Below are 20,162 nucleotides of genomic sequence, written 5' to 3' on the forward strand. Positions count from 1 at the left end.
CTGAGCTGCACGAAGCTCATTTACAAAGAGGAATGTTGCCATCAATGCTAAACAGCTGTAATAATTGCGAGCTGATTTCCACGTAAATTCTTCCTCAAATCATTGACACGGGGACTTTCTCATTCATCGGGTGGAGGATACCTCCGTTGTTGCTGGAATGCTATTTTTCAGTGAAGGTCCCTGAGTTTATTTGTAAATGCTTCACAGATCACTATGGTATAGGGATGGATGAGACGGGATGGAATTGTGTCACGTATCAACGGGCTGTTGTTCTTAGAGTTTCCAGGCTACACAGCTTTGGGAAAGGAGGGGGTGCAGAGAAGTTTATTCGTGCACGGTCATCATCTCTGTTGCTCATCTCTCCCCTTACACGGTTCGTGACGATCAGGATTCGGCACTGCTTACGTTGGATATCAACAGCAGCTCGTCGTGGCAATGCCACGGTACATATCCACGAACCCACAAATGTGGGCTGCTTTTATAAGCGATAAGTTATCAAGGCAGCTGTACTGAGCCCCAAGCTCTCACTCTGATAACATCCTTATCGTGAGATGGAATGGTTAAACCACTGGAGAAAACAAGAGGCAATGTTGGCAGTGCTTCTTTCCACAGACACGTCTAGAAAAAAGGCAGGTCAGCGTGACTGAAAGTGCGGTGATGGGTGGAATTAGGCGCGATGGATGGGATTAGCAAAGTGTAGGTCTATTTGATGGGCACCGTGGGCGGTGGGAGTGACCGACAGCGGTGATCTGCCTCCCGTGTGTTCCCATGACGGCCGGCGGAGCGGACATTGATAGCATCAAGTCCTGATCTTCTTGAAATGGCGAAGCAAAATAGAAACTGTTGGCCCTCTTAGTCACCACGAGGCACTCTGAGTCAAAGAAACCAGACTTTTGGCTCTGTCACCAATGTTTTGTTGTTTTCTTATTCCACAAAAGTGCACAGCACCCTGGTGATGAGATCCGTGAGTCACGCAGTGTTTTTGTTAGCACATGTAATAATCCTGTGCCCCGTGGGCAGTTTGAACTGTGAGATTCACGTGGGCAAAGAGCCACTTTCCACGAGTCATTCTTACTCATTGCGATTAATTTTTCAATATTAATTTATTGTTACTACATAAAAGTTACAGGCTATTGCTGGTGTGGGAACATGACATGTTCAGTTCATAGTTATACGTTTGACTTAACATTTGCATATGAATATACACAGTGTACGTGCCTGTATATTAGCCATGGATCTCTAACAGCTGTTTCTTGGTATTGAATTGTGTTATTTATAGATGGGTTTTCAACCATTCTACACTTAAGTGAATAGAACACGCTGGATATCCTTGTTTGACACATTTGATCAATATATGAACATAAGGCTTGATAACAACAGAGATAGCTTTGTTTTTACATATTTTGAAAGTGCCAGAGAAAGAGTGGGCATTTGATGGAACTGTGATGCCACATTTGGCAGCCTGTTTGGTATATTAAACGTGCAAGAGTTTACAGTACTTTGGATTAACATTTCACTAAAAAGAGGGAAATGATTCTGCGTTGTAATGAGCCGATTGCGACAATTTAAAGTGGCAAATTCTAGCAATCTACATTAGAGAAAGATACAAAAAATAGCCAGCCACAGCTGTGTGGAATCGGCAGGCGTTTACTCTCGTTATGGTGGCAGATCGATTTGACCATCCACTCTCTCACAGCTCATTGCACGGAGACTGTTCTGAACCTTTACAGAGGGGAAAAAGGGATGTCGAATGAGGTGGTTCAAAAGGAGAGTACAACTGTCGTTATGCTGTTGACGGAATTGCGGCACGGGGGAGCAAGATGCATGGGGTGCGAGAGGTGGGATGGTAATGACACTTCCGATAGTCACATTTGTGCAGGTGGGGCTTCTCGCGGAGGGATACCATGAAGGTGCGGATGCAGAGATGGGTGTTTATTTTTTTGGCGAATTATTTTTTTCAATGTAAAAATGTAAACCATATCCATTTAACACGTAGGCTTTCGCGACCAATATCATCCGTAATACAGGCTTTTTTGGGTTAGATTGCGTAAATATAGAATTGTGTCGTTAAACCCGCCTGACAGACAGTTTTAAACAAATCTGGCTGTCGCCTGATGAAGCTCATAATTACTGGCGAAACGTCGTACTCGGATTGTAAATGTTGTGGCTTGGCTCTCCAACACACCGGTGTGCTGTACTGGTGACGAATTATTGGCATGTTCATTTTACGTGACAAACCTTACTAGTTGGCTGTGTCGGGTGGTGGCGGGTTTAACGACACATGTATATATGTACGCGATCTAACCCAAAAAACCTGCATTATGGACTATATCCATTTGTCAATCCACTGCTTGAAGAAAGCCTTCTCCCAAGCTGCGTTAGTGACAGATGTTTTTTTTTTACCATACTTCACCATGCTGGGCATTGCCAGGTTGGTGAAAGAGGTGGGGCAGTAGTCAAAGCTGTCAAATGTAGAGTATTGGAATCAGCATATTAATTTCTACTGGAGGAATCCAATGAACTATAAAGCTGTTTTTCACAGATGTCCAGTAGTGGGGCAGGTAAGAACGTGACAAGAATAAACAATAACAAAAATAGGACAATATATTATTTTTTATTTTATAAAATACGATATGAGTGCAAAGTACAAGAAAGGTAAACAAATCACCCAATGCATCCAAAGAAAACTAAACCATCCCTATCCTACCAGACAAAGCCCACTGTGAGAGTGTTCACTTATTTTTCAGAAGCGACCTGACCACAAATGATAGGGGCTCAGTCGTTTGTGCTTGTATTACATGCCCCCCCCCCCGCCGCCCCTTCAATGTCACCCACAGCAATCACCATTCCCATGCTAGGGTATTCCACTTGTCCTGAGAACGCTTATGCTTCTGCCCGTTTCCAGCAGCCAGCGTATCGAGTATGCGCTGAAAATGCACGGGCGTCTGCATTAGTTGCAACCATTGCAGCACTAATGATGAATTAATGGTTTTTCGCCGATGGCTCAATGACGTGGGGTAATTAAGGCTTGGTTCCGAGTTAAAGAGTTTTATTCCCAGATCACTGTGATGATACACAGAACATCTAAATCAGGCATTTGTGCATTTCAAGTCCAAGGAACACAAGGACATTCAGTACTCTTGTTAAATGTTTGAAATGAAGTCAGTTTAGACGTTGAGCAATTCCCTGGCACTCATGATTGTTAACAATTTCAGAGTCTGAAAAGAGTAGGAAACATTTGTTCATTTCAAGTATGTTCATATATATTGCATCTTTCTCAGTTTACATGTTTACTTTTCTTAAGTAATACTCAAATAACCCTTGTGGATGCATATTTCGACTGTGTCCTGGGCTCTTTGACACAGGTTTAAAGCTTCAATAATTATATTTCTTATGGTTAGTCGCATTGCCATAGGGCTCTCGTAACATCGCTTCGATGATGTTGTGTTAAAATCTATATAAGTAATGTGCTACAGTGTGTCTGATGGTAATGTATTGATGAAGGATTAAATTCACGTCAGATAGGTGTGCACACAACATTGTTACACATTTACAACGTACGAACAAATACCATTTTCAGTTGTGTCTTCCTTTATCTGTGATTCAATCATGTGTCTACCAAAATATTAGGAATGGTACAATCCAACATGTTGCATTGAAGTGATAGGTGTCTTGAAATACCACATGGAGAAGTACCGCTATATGATACTGTTGGTTTTTTCGGTAAAGTCACGTAGGTGAAAACAAAGTAAATAAAAAATAAAACAACTAAATTAAATCACGACCTTTCGGAAGCAACACAAGCATCCGTCATCAGGTGTGACTGCTCCAGCAAAATTACTGTATCGTATGCAGAGAGCTATTTAGAGACACGTGGTTATATAGGGTACTAGGAGGGGGGGGAGGTTATGCGGGCAGGCCTTGTGGCGTTGAAGGTGGTTGGGCAGGGGATTAGCATGAGTTAAGCCGATAGATAACCATCTTGTTTCTTTGTGATGCGAGGGGAGGGCAGAGGTCGCAAACGGGTACCCGATACCCGTACCCTACCCAATACCCGGCTACCCGTTTGCAACCCTGGTGCGGCCGGGTACGGGTAGGCCGTGAGTCACTGGTGAGTAACTGTCACTCATTTCCCAACGTCTTGTCTCTTCTCACAATTCAAGTTCCTAGAATCAACCCACCCACGCCTGCAACATGGCGTCATCCCAGAGGTCGCAATCAGGTACCCGATACCCGTACCCTACCCTTACCCGGCCGGGTACGGGTGCCCGTTTGCGACCCTGGTACGGCCGGGTACGGGTAAGGAATCAAAACCCGTTTGCGACATCTGGGGGAGGGTGAGTGTGAGTACGGTGCATTTACGACTAAACGTCGTGCGTTAATTTAGTTGTTTTATATTTATTTTTATTTTGTTTTCACCTACGTGACTTTACCGATAAAACCAAAGAGTATGGATCCTTGCAGTCACGAAAACTTCAAATCTAGATACTGTCAGTATTCTGTATGTATGTGTAGTGGGTAGCACGCTGCACTACAAACCCGGTGACTCGAGTTTGATTCCCGCTCACAGCCAACACCAGTGTCGATTATCTAAACCAGTCCTGTGCCTCCCCTAGGTCGACTCAGCCTCAAATCAGTACCTTGTACGGTGTGTAAAATCATCGCGACTGGGGAGACAAAGGTGGCTGGGCGTGGTGCTGGCCACCCACCCCCTCGGGTGCCGTTCCGGCCTTCATAGGTTCTCACGAACAGCACTTGCCCCAACAATCTCTTACAGGCTACACGGGGGATCTTTGTTTTTGTTGAACTTCTTTCGCGCACCGTACATAGCCAACCATAGTAATCGGGAGGTGCAGAGGAAGGACAGGGCAAAGCCCTCTTTGTACACCTGGTTCAGGTTGCTGGCTGATTGTTGATTTGAGACTTCGTCTGTTGCCGTCGATGATGCAGCCCCAATGCGGTTCATCACACTCACGTGGCAGGGAGCCCGCTCGACCGCGCTGTGACCCCGCTCGACCGCGCTGTGACCCCGCTCGACCGCGCTGTGACCCCTCTCGACCGCGCTGTGACCCCGCTCGACCGCGTTGTGACCCCTCTCGACCGCTCTCCCCCCACCGTCCCTCCATCTGCAGAAGCTGTTTGTGCTGCTCTTCGGAGACGTGCTGGTGCTGTCCCGCCCAGCGTCTCGAGGCAACGACGGCTGCTGCTACCAGGTGTACCGCCAGCCGATCCCCCTGCGAGATCTCCGCCTCGAAGACCTGCAGGACGGCGAGGTCAAGATGGGCGGCTCCTTCCGCGGAGCCTTCAGCAACAATGACAAAGGTGAGCCTGCTTCTTGGGGGTGCGGAGAGGGGACCGGCTGTCTGTAGATGTGCAGGAGAGTGGCGCAAGTGAATGCAGAAGGGAGAGGGAGGGGCGGCACTGGCGTCGTGGTCTTGGCCGCGCCGCGGGCCGCCCGTGTTTGTGCTGTAAAACTAAGCTGTTTTTATTTTACCAGGTAAGGCCCACTGAGCTATGTAGCGCTTTTTTCTGAAGCGACCTGGCCACAAACGATAGCTCACCGAAGTGGCTTTTCACGTGAAAATGTATAGCAGCCAAATACTATCAAACGAATGTTTATTCTAAATCCAAGTGACCAAGGGGAGAGAGAACATGCAAACTGCAAATATACAGGCATCAGGTCGGGATCTAACCCACTACCTTCTCCATGCCATGCGAGGTAGTTAACATCTCGCCACTGTGGAGCCTGTAGATCACACACCGAAGTAGTCTTCATGTTGGTGTCGTAGCACAGGCCTCGTGTCTCTGTAGTCCACACATTGGTGTGGCACTTGAGTTTTAGGTGGGAATGGGGGCAGTGCCAGTGTAAATGTGTTTAATGGGATTCCTGCCCAGCTGTGAAGCAGAGTAATTCCAAGTGTGAGGACACTAGCATGCACATATCAGCAATGCAACATTTGCAAGGTACACATCATGCAGTCCCTTGCCAATGACGATGACCTCTCTTGCATCGGGAGTCAGTAATCCTTCGTCATCTTACCTGGTTGTTCTGTTTGATTCCTATGAGTTCACTTGTGACTTGCAAGACCGGCGTTTGAACGACACACCTTTCTGCATAGATCACATGCACAGTGGGCTGAGGGTAACTCCTGAGATTCATGCATTGGTCGACACTGTAACCACTTCTAACCCGCGTCTCCTGGCTTGTTGTTATTCCGCGGTTTCAAGACCAAGGCTGTGCACCATTGCTGTACACAAGAGTGCATTTGAGTATGCAATGAGAATGTTTTTTTAAGAGCATTGGCACTCCACTTTACTGCTTATGCTGATTGCTAGACTTACATAACATTTTGGCAGCTGTTCGTACATTAGCCATTCGGATTAAGTTGTCATCTGATGAGGTGTTTGATCCCCTTATTTCGGCTAGGTTTATAAATATTATGGTTGGATCTGCGATGTATAATTACATAATTACATGTCATAATTATCACCTTTCACGGATAACATTTCACATATCATTGAGTGAATCCACCTTGACTGTGAAGACCATCGTGATGCAACATTTCTTACCAGTAGCTTAGGTGCCACTTGTTACTGCGACGCAGAGATGTTAACGCCCGCCGTTGTGCCCTTTCAAGCAGCAAAGAACATCTTCCGCGTGGGCTTCAAGGACTCGCTGCAGGGCCAGTCGCACACCTTGCAGGCACACGACTCTTACAGCAAACAGCAGTGGCTCAACAGCATCCGCTCAGCCATCACTGCCCTGGGGGTGGCCGCGCCGGACGACGAGACGTCGGCGCAGCCCGAGCAACCGCCCTCGGGGGCGGACGACCCGGAGGGCCTAGGCCCCGTGCCGCCCTCGCCGATGTCGGTAAGCGACACGCCGCCGTCCCTGTCCGGCACCGGCACGGGGGACGAGCTGTCGCCGTGCAGCAGCGACAGCCGCCCCGTGTCGATGGCGGAGGAGGAAGACGACGAGGTTGAGGAGGACGGCGCTCCCAACCACCCCTTCCCACCGTCGGACAGCGACGGCGGCAACGGCGGCAGCGCGGGGAGCGACTGCGCCGTGTTCTCGGCGTCGGACGAGCGCGACAGCGACGACCGATCTCCCATCCCCAAGGAGATGGACGACTCCGATTCGGACACGAACTCGTGCGGCACGCCGGCCATGATGGACGTGAGCCACGGCTCTCGGCTGGACCAACTCCTCGAAGCGGCAGAACGCGAGGCGGCGACGGACGGTCTCGCCGCGGGCGAGGCGCCGTGCGGCGACTCGTCCCTGTGCGAACTTAAAAAGGAGACCACCGTGTGACCGCACGCCCATGCTGCAGGCGGGGGGGTGGGCCACGAGGTCACGCCGCCGCGCGTGTTCTCCGTCTTTCGTTTTTCCTCAGTGTTGATCGTTGAAGTGAAGTGTTGCCAGCAGATGGCTGTGTGTGTGTGTGGCCGGTCCTGTATAAAAACTCGAGCTGCGTGCATCGCGACAAGTGTCCGTAAAAGCATCCATCCGCTAATGCGTGTGTAGGTCGCGCGCTGAGCAGCAGAGCTGGGCGTGCGCGTCATTCGTTTTAACCGTTACCATGTCAGTCGGCGAGAAGCTTTAGCAGTGGACGGTCGTTTACCAAACAGAGTTATTCTGCTGCCAGTTTACAAGGAGATGGGAACACCTTCACGTACAGCAGCCGTCCTCGCTGAGCAAGACACCCGCTGGGTGTTTGTGTGAAACTGTCCGGATGCCGAGTGAGCGTCGAAGCGCATTGTGTAAAGCTCGAGCGTGTGTGACGTTGTGAGTGTACGTACGTGATATCAGTAATGGGAAGCCATACTTAAAACCACTACAGATAGTAAAGTACTGTACGGTAAGATTGTTACACACCGCAGTGAGTGAAACGATTAGATTTGTATCGCTTATTTTGGATTAAAGCACTCATTCTACCTGCCTGTCTCCAGGAAATAATCTGACATTGAAATGGTACTAATAAATTAACTGGACATTTTCTACACTTCTTTTTATAAAACCAGACCTGTAACCATTAATATAATTACTGAGCATTTTTTAAATTGTAAATTACATTGTGTAGTTAATTCTGCTGTGTAAAACAAACAATGGATAGTCTGATATAAGATGAAGCACCTAGTGGCACATGTTAGAACGTGGCCTGTCTGTACATAACGAGCTTTGTTCATCTCTCTAATGCAGCTGACTTTGCTTATAGTTTACCGGAAGGGGGGGGGCTTTCTCTGCATGCATTTGGGCTAATTAGTTTATAGAAATATTTTTGTATTGCCGAGTTCAACGCGTGGGTAATAATTGTAAACTGCAGCTTTGGTTAGCATTGCTGGTGGCCACGCTAAGTTTCCGCAAAGTTGATCGTGTGGAGATAGACCACGGTTCTCGTCGCCAGGTGTCCTAACCTCGCACGCTGCCCCAAGACTCTAAATGCTTTTGAGGCCCTTGTTTAACTTAAGCTTTTCCTCCTTTTAATAATCCGTGCCCCTAAGGGTGCGTTCGCTTGAGATCCCTTGTCAGCCTGTTTGCGGTCACAATTATCTCTTAAGCAGGGCACTGTAGGCAATGGCAATCAACATTTCATTTCTGGAGCAGCTCCATAAGCAGTGTGTGGCTTTCTCTTCTCTGTTTGGTTTTAATTGTCCTCGGGAATGTGTCCATTCAGTTCGATGACTTTGCAGGAAATGTCAAGTTTGTTTTTATTTCTTTTGGGTTCATTATTGCCTGGGATGTCATGGTTTTTTCTGAATGGCCTTGAGGCCGTGTTTGTCCCTTGCACCTCACATTTTCCACAATGCAAGCAGCTGGCTATGATTTGCTGATGAGCACGAACGAGCCGAAGCTCACACCGATGTTGCTTGCTTGTCTCACTGTGCCACACTTGTTTGGACCAGAGTATCTGCCTTGTACAGCTGAGGGCACAATGAAGGTTGTGGACAGTCACGCAGAACGCCCATCAATATGTGTGTGCTGTGTGCGTGTTCTGCATTCACCGTTAGCCGTGAAAAGTCATCACTTATTCTTTCTCCTTACATATGTTAATATAACTATGGATTGCATAGACCCATACTGCTATTGGGTCTACATGCACTGCAAACAGAGCTGACTGCTGGACTGAATCATGACCATGATTTGTGACAATTCATAGAATCTGGGAGCGAATGCATTGTTACACGCCTTATGAATCTGTATAATTATTCGTAGTTTTTTCCAGAAAAAAATCCATTGTTGCTGAGGTATGAGCCCTTCACGCAAACCCTCTTTGAACATTATTAGGTAGTCTTTTTGTGACACTTTGAGGTGTGCCGATTGCTTGCAAACCCCTTAACTAAAGCGTGTTTACCCAATTCGTGTATTGTTATCTTTGTGCCTATGACATCTTGATGTTCAACAGCACTGCTTGGAGTATAAATTTCTGACGCATTCTCCTTGAGGTCTGCCTGTCTGTGAAGTTCCAAAAACTCCTGAAGATGCCAGCAGAGCTGTACACCGAGTGGCCTGTACACACGCACGCTGGACAATCTGGCGGATCTGGGCATTTGCTCGTACACAAACCACCGCGTGACCAGTACGTTTACACCTGAATGGGCACATCCGTGTTGCTCTTCGGTGACCCGAACCCCTGGGCTGAACTGCATCTGTAAATCTGAAATAATTTCAGATGTGATTTCATACGTATGATCAGAACTGCTGCTGAGTGGCAACAGGCGGAGGAGGCACGAGCCTCAGACACGACGGGGATTTGCCGAGCACGTTTTGCCACGAGCTGCAACGCTCCTTCGGGGTGGGGGGCTGTGGGTTGCTCGTGTGTTTGTGGATTTTATTCGGATTCATAGGAGAATCGTAAAATCCCTGGAGAAGGTTGCATCGGCCCTGTTAAACGTTGTCTTAGGGCTCTGCTTATTCCGTTCGTGCTCACTCGCAGTACTGGTCAAAGTCATGTAACTATGTGCGTACACTGTATTTTTATATGCCGGGTGATGTGAAATCCTGCGTCCACACATCTGTAGTCAGGGTGGCCGTGTACACAAAGGAGGCATTCACCCTTGCCTGCCGATGCAGAGTTTGGAAAACCTCACAAGCCATGTGCGCGGGCACAGCTATGGACGACATTCTGAGTCATCCACTGTGTATTGTGTAAATTCACGCTCAGCTAGATCACTGTAAAACGCGTATGGTTTGCAGAGGAAGTAAGAGCAGGATATATTTCTATGCGAGCTGCATTTTTCGATGGAAAGCTGCAGATTTGTATACCAGGAGGATAAGACAAGGCAGTGGAATGGAGAGACGGCAAACGGACGCGTAATTTTTCAAGTGCCAGATGCCGAAAACGTGTCTGTCATGTGTTTGTGTTACTAATGAGATAGATTTGTATTTAAATCCAAAAAAGTATTGAATAAATATCCATGCAGAGGCTTGCTGTTTTCGCCGATAATTTTTTTGGTTTTTACATAAATCACGCAGCAAAAAAAGGATGAAGGCACCAATAAAGGAAATGTATTCCACCCTAATCCAATGCGCAATCAACACAAGCGACCAGATGAGCAACTTGACACACTTCATCAAAATGTCATTCACAACATCTCCATAAACAACTGGAACAGATTCCCAAGGCGATGCGATTCGACCATTTCTTAAGCATCAGAATGTGGCCCCAGAAAAAAAAAGTTGTAATACGCACAAACTAGCCAACCAGCTACTTAATACTAGCCAAACATCTGACCATAACCAATTAACCACTATTACTAGTCATCGCTGACTAAACAACGAGCCAACCAGCCACTAGCATTAGCCCTCCACGAACAAAACCACCACTTGTGCAACCCTGCCTGTTGTGACCGTAACTCTTCCCTTAAATGAACCTCTGCCAACTTCACCGGTCCCATTTAAATTTTTTGTCCGACACTTCAGTTTTGCTATTCGTGCCACCATCATGTATTTTGTTACGTTGTATCTTGTAGTAATAATAGTTTTTTAATGCTTAATTACGTGCTTAAGTTTGATTATGAGATCACCAAAACCAATAAGCCCCAGAGCTCTGCTCCCCCCCCCCATTGGCATTGATGTCGGGTGCGCAGGCAATGCGATTGTATCGTGACCCACGTGTGGCAAGGGCTTCAGGTGCCAGTCTTAAGAGGACGGTGGACATGGGGGGGCCCATTTAATTCCTCACCAAACACGCTACGCCAATACAACTGAAATATATAACTGCATCGAGTATCTTCTATTCGTACTCCAATAGTCTGTTGTGAAAATTGCTCGTTCTTTCGCTATTTCCCAAACCCGCACTGTATCGGTTGCTCTTGATGTCAAAAAAGGTAATAATTATTTTATCCCCGCCCTGCAAGATGAACCACACACGCTCAATGGGATATTTGGCTTTATTAGCATTTGCTCTGAAGCTGTTTGCCACCCAATATGCAAAGCAGAGGCCTCTTCAACGCCGCCCACGCACGACATTAATATTTTACAAACGTGGCCATCTCCGCAGTGAGCCATCCTGCAGGTGGTGCATCCCATTAACCCCCGTCACGCGTAAATGCTCCCCGCTGTCGCGTTGCGGTCTTTAACATCGTGCTGTGGAGTGCCTTGAAGGCATGGCAACGAGTCCCGCTTCCAACATCGTTGCCAAGATCATGCAAGCGCGCAGACAATATCGGCATTGTGTTTATACGAAGCAGTGGCCGATGGTTACCGTTGCGTGCGTGCGTGTGTGTGTTTGTTTGCAATGAAAAAATTGTGTTTTGCGGAGAGGCAGCGTCCGAGAGCGTCACGGTGCGCCAAGATCTATCCACCGCTGCGTGAAAGTCTCGTCAAGCCATCACCATCTCTCGAGGTCCTGCGAAGAACGTGTACGTGTACATCCCCACGATGCGCTTTCCTCTGGCTGCCACTCCGCGACTGGTCTCGGACGCTGCCGCCTTTCGCACTTGCGGTTGGCTAAGGACGGTGCAGAAAAAGTTCAACATACCGAACATGAATACTTCTCGTGACGTTTCCTGCTCTCAAGCCCGCTTACTTTTACCGTGTTCCTAACTTTGCGTATGTTCTCCAATCCGTCTATTCTTCTTTCTGTCATCGCCCAGGAACCAATACCACTAAAAAAATTAATCAAAAATACAAACAATTTCAGCAGCTTTGTCAATTCATTGCTGGATGTCAGGGTTCCCCAAAGTGTGTTGGCCGTGGGGGGGGTTGTTAGACCATACTTCACCACGCTGGGCAGTGTCCAGGACCGGCTTGGATATCGCTTGCCAACTGATATTGGCCTTAGCCAGGTTTCAAGCTCTTACAGCAGAAGATGTAGCTTGGTCTGCGAGAATGTTGCCAGCGTCAGGTTAACTCGTAGACGAGAGTCAAGCTTGCGTGTTGGTATTTAAAATCGATGACATTTTGATTGAACCCGGTTCTGACAGGGGGAGACGAAAACAAGAACATTTAGAATGGAAAACAGAAAGAGTCGAAGCAACGTGTGGGTGGGTTGGCAACTTGCAGCCTGGAGAAGAAAACCACGCTTCATCCAACAGCAGACAAGGTAATGTGCTGATGATTTTGTTGAACCGAGTCGAGGAACTTTCTGGAAAGTGGCCTTTCTTTTTATTTAACACTGCCCAGCAACTTCACGCGGCACGGGACAGGCTGCAACTTCCGTTTGTACCCAACCCGAGCGTCACCGTGACCGTACAAGTGCTCTTCGAGCTGCACTGGCTTCCGATTGCCGAACGAATACCTCGTTATCAGATCGCGCAAAGTGCTCGGAAGGACGACCCGCCGAAGTGGATGTCACAGAGCTTCCTGCCGAGGTCCCTTTGAGTGATCAATCTGCGGTCCACTCACAGTAATGGGGCGCCACTTTCCCCACCTGCTCAGCCCAACAGAGTAAAATGGTCCATCGCATGACGTTCAAACCGATATATAATTTTAAATTCTCTGTGAGAATTTAGCCAAATGAAGTGCCAGAACCAATGGGTTTTTGTGTGGGTGTGTGTGCATTCATTGGTGACCAGCACCGACCCAATGAAGTGAGAACACGATTTTACGACGGGAGGCTTTCCTGGAGGTCAGACCCAGGAGCTGAGGGGTAACGGCCTCGGTGCTTCTGACCTTTGAGTCACACGGCCGCCTCCTCTCGTGCGCTGCCTCCTGACGTTCGCGGCTTCAAAGGACGCGATGCTGTGCAGCGCCGTGTTCCCCCGGCCACCCACGACAAACTGGCTCGGGCATTGAGGCGAGCGAGTCCGTTCTGGTGAACTTTGCTGCTTAGCTGAATGCACGTGGTGGTGTCGTGGCCCAGCCTCTCCGGGTTACTTTGATCAGTCGGTGTTTGACCATACTCTTTGTTTTTTTTTCGGTAAAGTCACGTAGGTAAAAAATTAAAATAAAATAAATCGCGACGTTTCGGGCGCAACACAAGCATCCTTCTTCAGGTGGGGACAACTTAGCGAAAGCACACCGCTTAAGTGTGCACACACAACTTAGCGAAAGCACACCGCTTAAGTGTGTCGCGCCCGAAACGTCGTGATTTTATTTATTTTAATTTTTTTACCTACGTGACTTCACCGAAAAAAGCAGTATGAATCCTTGCAGTCACGAAAACTTCAAATCTAGAATACGGTGTTTGACCGCTGAGGGCGTAACGCAAGGCTGTAATTATAATATATATTGGGGGGGTGACACAAATATTCAAATATGCTCAACATGCCCCCCCCCCCCCAATATATTGCTATAAAATAAATTTCTGTTTATATGATTGTGGTTATGGTTGTACTTTATTAATCCCTAATCTCTGCCATTACATACAATGAAACAAGAAAAGGTAAAAAAAGAAATACAAAGCAATGTAATACAATGCACTATTAGCATTATTGTAAAAAAAAAATCCATCCTATGTGTTCGTGATTTAAAAAAATATTTTAGGCAGGAAATTCGTTTTCAAATTTGGATTTTTTTTCTAGGGGGGGGGGCCCCCACATCCCCTGGAAGATTTGGTCCCCCCCAATGTTGACTCCATGGCTACGGCCTTGGCGTAACGGATTTATGTTTTACCCCCCCCCCCATTCCTCTCGCTGTGTGTCCCTCTGTAGCGTCGCCGTTCCGCTGCGATGCGCATTGATGCCTTCTTCATTGAGGGCCATATTTGCACGTAAAATAAAGATCGATTGATCTATAGCACTGGCGTTTATGGTAGCTCCTGCACATGTTTCTATCTACGGTCCACTGTGGCTTCAAGAGTTTCCCCGGCACGAAAACTGCGGCAAAGTTGAGCTTTGTTAAGTATTTAATTACCAGCTCTCGCTCTCTTTTTTTTCCAACCTCACCCATGCTGTGGCTGTGCCCTTCCCACAGAAATGTCAAGAATGGCTCCATAAAGCGGCACTAATTAGGGGGACCCACAGCTGATGCACCACCGCTCCTCAGTGAGGCGTCGAATTTGTATTCATCCCCTTTCGGGATGGGTCTTCGGACATCAAAGTGTGACATTTTGGGCGATGGTTAATCGCGCGTTGGCTTGCATTCGCTGTGCTCGTTACGTCTTCTTACCTCGCCGTGTGCATCCTCCATCTCGGCGTCCTTCCCGGAATCCCTCATCGCCTCCAAGCTTGTGCTGCTGCTGCTGCTCCTTCACCTCGGTGTCAGGAGGCAGTATTCTCAAACACTGCTGGCCACGAGCTCGTCACGCCTGACGCCTCCCTTCAGTTTAACGTGGAGTAGGTTTCCGCGAACAATATCATCCATCAAGGTTTTTTTTTTTTGGGGGGGGGGGAGTTAGATCGTGTAAATATATAAATGTGTCGTTAAAGCCGCCACCACCCGACACAGCCAATTAGCAAGGTTTGTCACGTAAACAAAACACGCAAATTCGTTACTAGTACAGCAACACCGGTGTGTTGGAGAGCAAAGCCACAACATTTCCAATCTCTATTCTTAGATTTTTTTTCGGTAAAGTCACGTAGGTAAAACAATTTAAATTAATATAAGTTAAATAAAAAATAAAATAAAAATCACAACGTTTCGGAGGCAACACAAGCTTCCGTCTTCAGGTGGAACCGTCACAGCACGATTGCTGTCACAGACGGTTCCACCTGAAGACGGAAGCTTGTGTTGCCTCCGAAACGTCGTGATTTTTATTTTATTTTTATATTACTTTTATTAATTTTTATATTTTTACCTACGTGACTTTACCGAAAAGAACCTAACAATATGAATCCTTGCAGTCACCAAAACTTCAAATCTAGAATTTATAATCTGAGTACGACGTTTCGACAGTAATTACAACTAGCTTCATCGACCAACGCCGCAGCGACTCCACTCAGAAGGGTTCCGCGGTCTTGACAGACGCGTGGCAGGCGACACAGACACGGGGTGAGACTGACAAAAGAGAGCCGTGGACAAGTCACAGATGAGAGAGATATTAATTCGCCTTTTTATACAGGGTGCTTGTTAACACTCATATGGGACTATCGTTTTTAATGGGAAAAGAACGGATAATACACTGTAGCATGATAACACATTCCTGCGGAGGGAGCTGGTAGGAACGTTGGGTTGCTCGGTCAATGGCCAGGGTCAACGTCGGCGTGGTGTATTCCGCAAATATGCCCGACTGTGAGGGCGGGCACAAGCCGGCGTGAGTAGGTGAAACGTTGAGTTTTATAAGGGCATCACAGGGTGACTAGCCCCTCCCCACCCAGCCCCACCCCTCCCACCCCCCACCCAGCCCCACCCTCCCCACCCAGCCCCTCCCCACCCTCCCCACCCAGCCCCTCCCTCTCCACCCAGCCCCTCCCTGCACGACGGACACAATAATCCCCTGTTGGCTGGTGTAACCAGGAGGTTCCTACCAGTAACAAATGTAAATGTTTATAGCTTCACAAAGTCAAATAGTCTCTCCACTTGCGCGCCATCGTTGTCAACACGTGCCTGGAATCTTCTCCAGGTGGTCTACAGAGCCCGGAGGCTGCACATCTTTTGTGGCATGGCCGCAAATTCCCAGAATTGTTAACATTTTTTTGAATCACCCTGTATTTTTCAATTGGCTTTTCACGTTCATCACGATACGAATCTGAGGTCATATTTTGTTGCACCACGGAACCCCCGGGTGTCCCCTTTGAGCTGTTTAGGGGCCCTCGGCGTTGTTGCTCACTTTGCCACGACGTCACCGCCGTCACCCGCACTCCCTACCTTCTTCTTGGTTCTTTCGGTAAAGTCACGTAGAAGGGAAGTAATAAAATAATAAAAATAAAACATAATAAAATAAAATAATTCTCACGACGTTTCGGCTACACCCTGCACCCTCCCTTGGTGCTGCTGATCCTGCATAATGCACGGGCATAATATGACTTTGAAACCCCCCCGCCCACCTCCTACGCATTTCCCATGAATATGCTAAATTCCTCTTGATATGCACCTTATTTTTGTTAAGGCGCTCTTCCACCTCCAATCCAACTTATATATAAGCTCCTAGCTTGGCAGTGTCTCATTCTTCACCTGAAGACGGCTACTTGCGTTGTAGCCGAAACGTCGTGAGAATTATTTTATTTTATTATGTTTAATTTTTATTATTTTATTACTTCCCTTCTACGTGACTTTACCGAAAGAACCAAGAAGATGAATCCCTGCAGTCACGAAAGCTTTAAATCGAAACTCCCTACCTTCTTGACCTCGTGTCGCCCTCCTCTCCACCGCGGCACGCCGTGTCACAGCAATCACCGGGTCCTCTCAACGTCAGATTGTCCATCGAATGAGTAAGGGTGCTCTTCACATCATCAAGGCTCCGTGGCAGAGACTTCCTGTCCATGCTATTTTGCGCCGCTGATTCCAATGTGACGTGCATGTCCCGATCCTGGCTAATTCCCCCTTTATGTTACCGACAAATAGACAATGTTCTTTTTCGTCAATCATATCATGCAATCTGTGTAATTGTATCCATGTAATTTCCAGCGAAACGTCCATAATGCCACGGTTGCCTCTTCTGCCTTTGAGGTAGCCTATCAGCTGTGCTTGCATTACACTTAAATAAAAACACAATTGCCTCTACATCACACGTATTCCATGTCTGTGCCTTTATCTTATTCGCACGTAACGTAAAACGTGGTGCGATCCGTCTGTGTACAGGTGCCAGGTGGATTGTTGCATGTGTAATGCGGGCGTAAATGGGCGGGGCGGATATGACGATCCGAGAGGGAGGAGTCAGGGTGACGTGGGGGAGAAGTTATAGCGGGGAGACAGGAAGCTATCTGGGTCAGTCGGGGGAGTGAAGGGTGGTGAACACGTTGGGTGGTCGCCGTGCCTCAGCCTGGTGGCTGAGGGGCTCATGACGGCGCCAGCCAGCGGGGTGGAAGAGAGAGTGGAGGATTGAGGTAGGAAGTGGCGAGATAGCCACAGAGGCCACGAAGGGCTGAGGTAGGAAATGGCGAGATAGCCACAGAGGCCACGGAGGGCTGAGGTAGGAAATGGCGAGATAGCCATAGAGGCCACGAAGGGCTGACATTGGGAGGTGGCGAGATCGCCACGCACGGAGGAACAGGGAGCAGAGATGGAGCTGCTGGGGGAGCAGCCAGAGGGCTGTACCAAGAGCCTGCAGCGGAGCTGCAGGAGCGTGGAAGGCTACGGGAGCGAAGGCAGATGTGGGGCTGCCAGGGAGAGAGTCTCAGGAGGAGTGCCGTGTGGGAAGGAGAACGCGAACCCCAAATAAAGGACACGGAGTCAGCAAGAAGTGTCTGAGTCCTTTTATTACACATGGTAGAATTGTGACGGGGGTGGTGGCTTTTTTTTCCAGCAGCGAGTGGGTTGACCATGGCTGGCTGATGATGATGATGTAAAGCACAGTTTTGTGATATATTGTCGATATAGTTTGTGAAAATATTTAGTAAAATTATTAGTTTTCTTACGTGGCAAGCCTTCATAGTTTTTCGTTGTTGTCTTGTTAAAGAAAAGTCATGCAAAAAATGCGTGCACACTTGATTTACGACTTAATGTTGAAAAACAAACTAAATATCTTAGCAAAGAGAGTGGCACAAACAACGATGAAGGCTGACACGTTAAACGGTCGTTGGATTTCAATCAGAAGTGCAGTTTGGTGAAATCACTCATTAAGTGCCTCCGAAGCCTATGTGTTTAAAAATGCAGATATTTGTTATGACTTGAGTGGGATATTATTATAAGGTGTGTGCAAATATATACAGTCAGACCTCGCTTAGCACTCAAGTTGCGTTCCTTGGAGAAGTGAATAGCGCTAATCGAATCGGCGCCTACAAGGGGTCGTCATACCATTGCCCACATGGGGATACGTTCCCGACAGCAGCGTTATATCTTTCGTATGAGCAACAAATGAGGGCTTCATTGGGGTATCGCTTATGGCGCTACTAATACATGGAATGGGGTAAACATTATTTTACGAATTAAAGCTTTCGTGACTGCAGGAATTCATATTCTTTGGGTCTTTTGGTATAGTAACGTAGATAGTTCTAGATTTGAAGCTCTCGTGACTGCAAGGATTCATATTCTTAGGTTTTTTTCGGTAAAGTCACGTAGATAAAAAAATAAAATTAATAAAAATAAAATAAAATTAAAATCGTCGTGATTTTTATTTTATTTTTATTTTACTTTTATTAATTTAAATGTTTTACCTACGTGACTTTACCGAAAAAACCTAAGAATATAACGTAGATAGGTTCAAAAAAAATAACAAAAAAAACTACGACGTTTCGATCGCAACACAAGCGTTCGTCATCAGGAAGACAAAATGACTCATTTTTTCTTCCTTGTGTTGCGTTCTACAGGGTCTCACGCTAAGCGAAGTCTGCCTGTATACCGCGTATGTACCTATAAAAGCCTTCTCAAGTCTCAAGACTGTTTTTTTTCCCCATGACCATCCAGAATTTGGATGACTGCCCGATGATACCATGAGTAAGGAGTGTGTTCTGGCGTACGAGAGGAAACCAGAGGGCACACGGGCCACGCACGCATACAAGGTCGACAGTCAACACTGCCATCCTCTGACCATCTCACGATCACACGTCCTCCCGACAGTGGTGTGGTGGTCATCCGAACCAACGGTAGTGAGAAATGCCCGACCTTGCTCAGCTACAATATTCCGAGTTAGCTCGAGCCAGGCAGAATGAGAGGGCGAGAAGGGCGATTTCGTCGAGGCGTTTTGTTCTCTGGTGAGAGATGGAGCGGTGAAATCAGCTCGCGTGCACATGTCTTCGCTGGGTTTATCTTCTTGGTTCTTTCGGTAAAGTCACGTAGAAGGGAAATAATAAAATAATAAAATTAAAACATAATAAAATCATTCTCACGACGTTTCGGCCACAACGCAAGCAGCAGTCCTCGGTGAAGAACAGGTCTGTCGGAAAGACAGCGTCTGAATGTAGAAGATGAATCTCTGCATTCACGAAAGCTTCAAATCGAAATTTACGCTGGGTTTGTTGGCATTACAGGACCCTGGGAGAGAAAGCGGCGGTTTTGGGTGCCTTCATTTAGCGGCCGATTAATCGTGACCGGCGATGATAAGGCAACAGGTTCGCACACCTCTTCTTAATCTAAAACGAACTTAAACGAAGCAAATGCATGGGGAAGCCCGGTGGTTGTACTCAGTGACGGATCATGCGAGTGCGGGGCCTGTAGCATATGATGTTATAAAGGGGCACTAAATAAAAAAAAACACGTAAATATTAAAACACACATTTTTTTACTTGCACAGTAAAGTAATTGTATTTTTTTCATTTTCTATACAGCCAGATAATACGACAAATCGCTAACCTTAAACACCCAGTAGTTCGTAAAAGTTGAAGGCAGTATAGTACTATAGCAATAGAGCAAGTGCAGAATCACTGAACCGGAATTGATAGCTTGAAAGCATTTAGCGCGGGGCCTTTGAAATCGCGGGGCCCGTAGCTACTACACGTGTATCTACTACACATGCAGCTACTACTACACGTGTAGCTACTACTACACGTGTCGCATGTAGCTACTCCACGTGCAGCTACTACACGTGTAGCGACTACTACACGTGTTGTAGCTACTACACGTGTAGCAGCTACTACACGTGCAGCTACTACATATGTGTAGCTACTGTGTAGCTACTAGACATGTAGTAGCTACTACACGTGTAGTAGCTACGACACGTGTAGCAGCTACTACACGTGTAGCA

General features: G+C 47.2%; 2 protein-coding genes across 8 annotated transcripts in view; one reads left to right on the plus strand and one right to left on the minus strand.

The window, feature by feature from the left end:
• The window catches only part of ARHGEF3 (Rho guanine nucleotide exchange factor 3), a 63,541-nt gene extending 53,117 nt beyond the window's left edge, over nt 1–10,424 (plus strand). For 5 of the 7 annotated variants that reach the window (XM_061551828.1, XM_061551830.1, XM_061551832.1 and 2 more), the window contains 2 exons: nt 5,133–5,322; nt 6,639–10,424. In XM_061551828.1, the coding sequence (XP_061407812.1) occupies nt 5,133–5,322; nt 6,639–7,312 (864 nt within the window). In that variant the 3' untranslated portion in view covers nt 7,313–10,424. The remainder of the gene's footprint in view (nt 1–5,132; nt 5,323–6,638) is intronic. The other 2 variants (XM_061551829.1, XM_061551831.1) reach the window with 1 other exon arrangement.
• CFP (complement factor properdin) overlaps nt 1–20,162 on the minus strand; it is a 261,228-nt gene that overhangs the window by 221,772 nt on the left and 19,294 nt on the right. The window lies entirely within an intron of this gene.

This window comes from Lethenteron reissneri, chromosome 15, assembly GCF_015708825.2.
Source record: "Lethenteron reissneri isolate LAM-NWPU_2019-01 chromosome 15, ASM1570882v1, whole genome shotgun sequence".
Lineage (NCBI taxonomy): Eukaryota > Metazoa > Chordata > Hyperoartia > Petromyzontiformes > Petromyzontidae > Lethenteron > Lethenteron reissneri.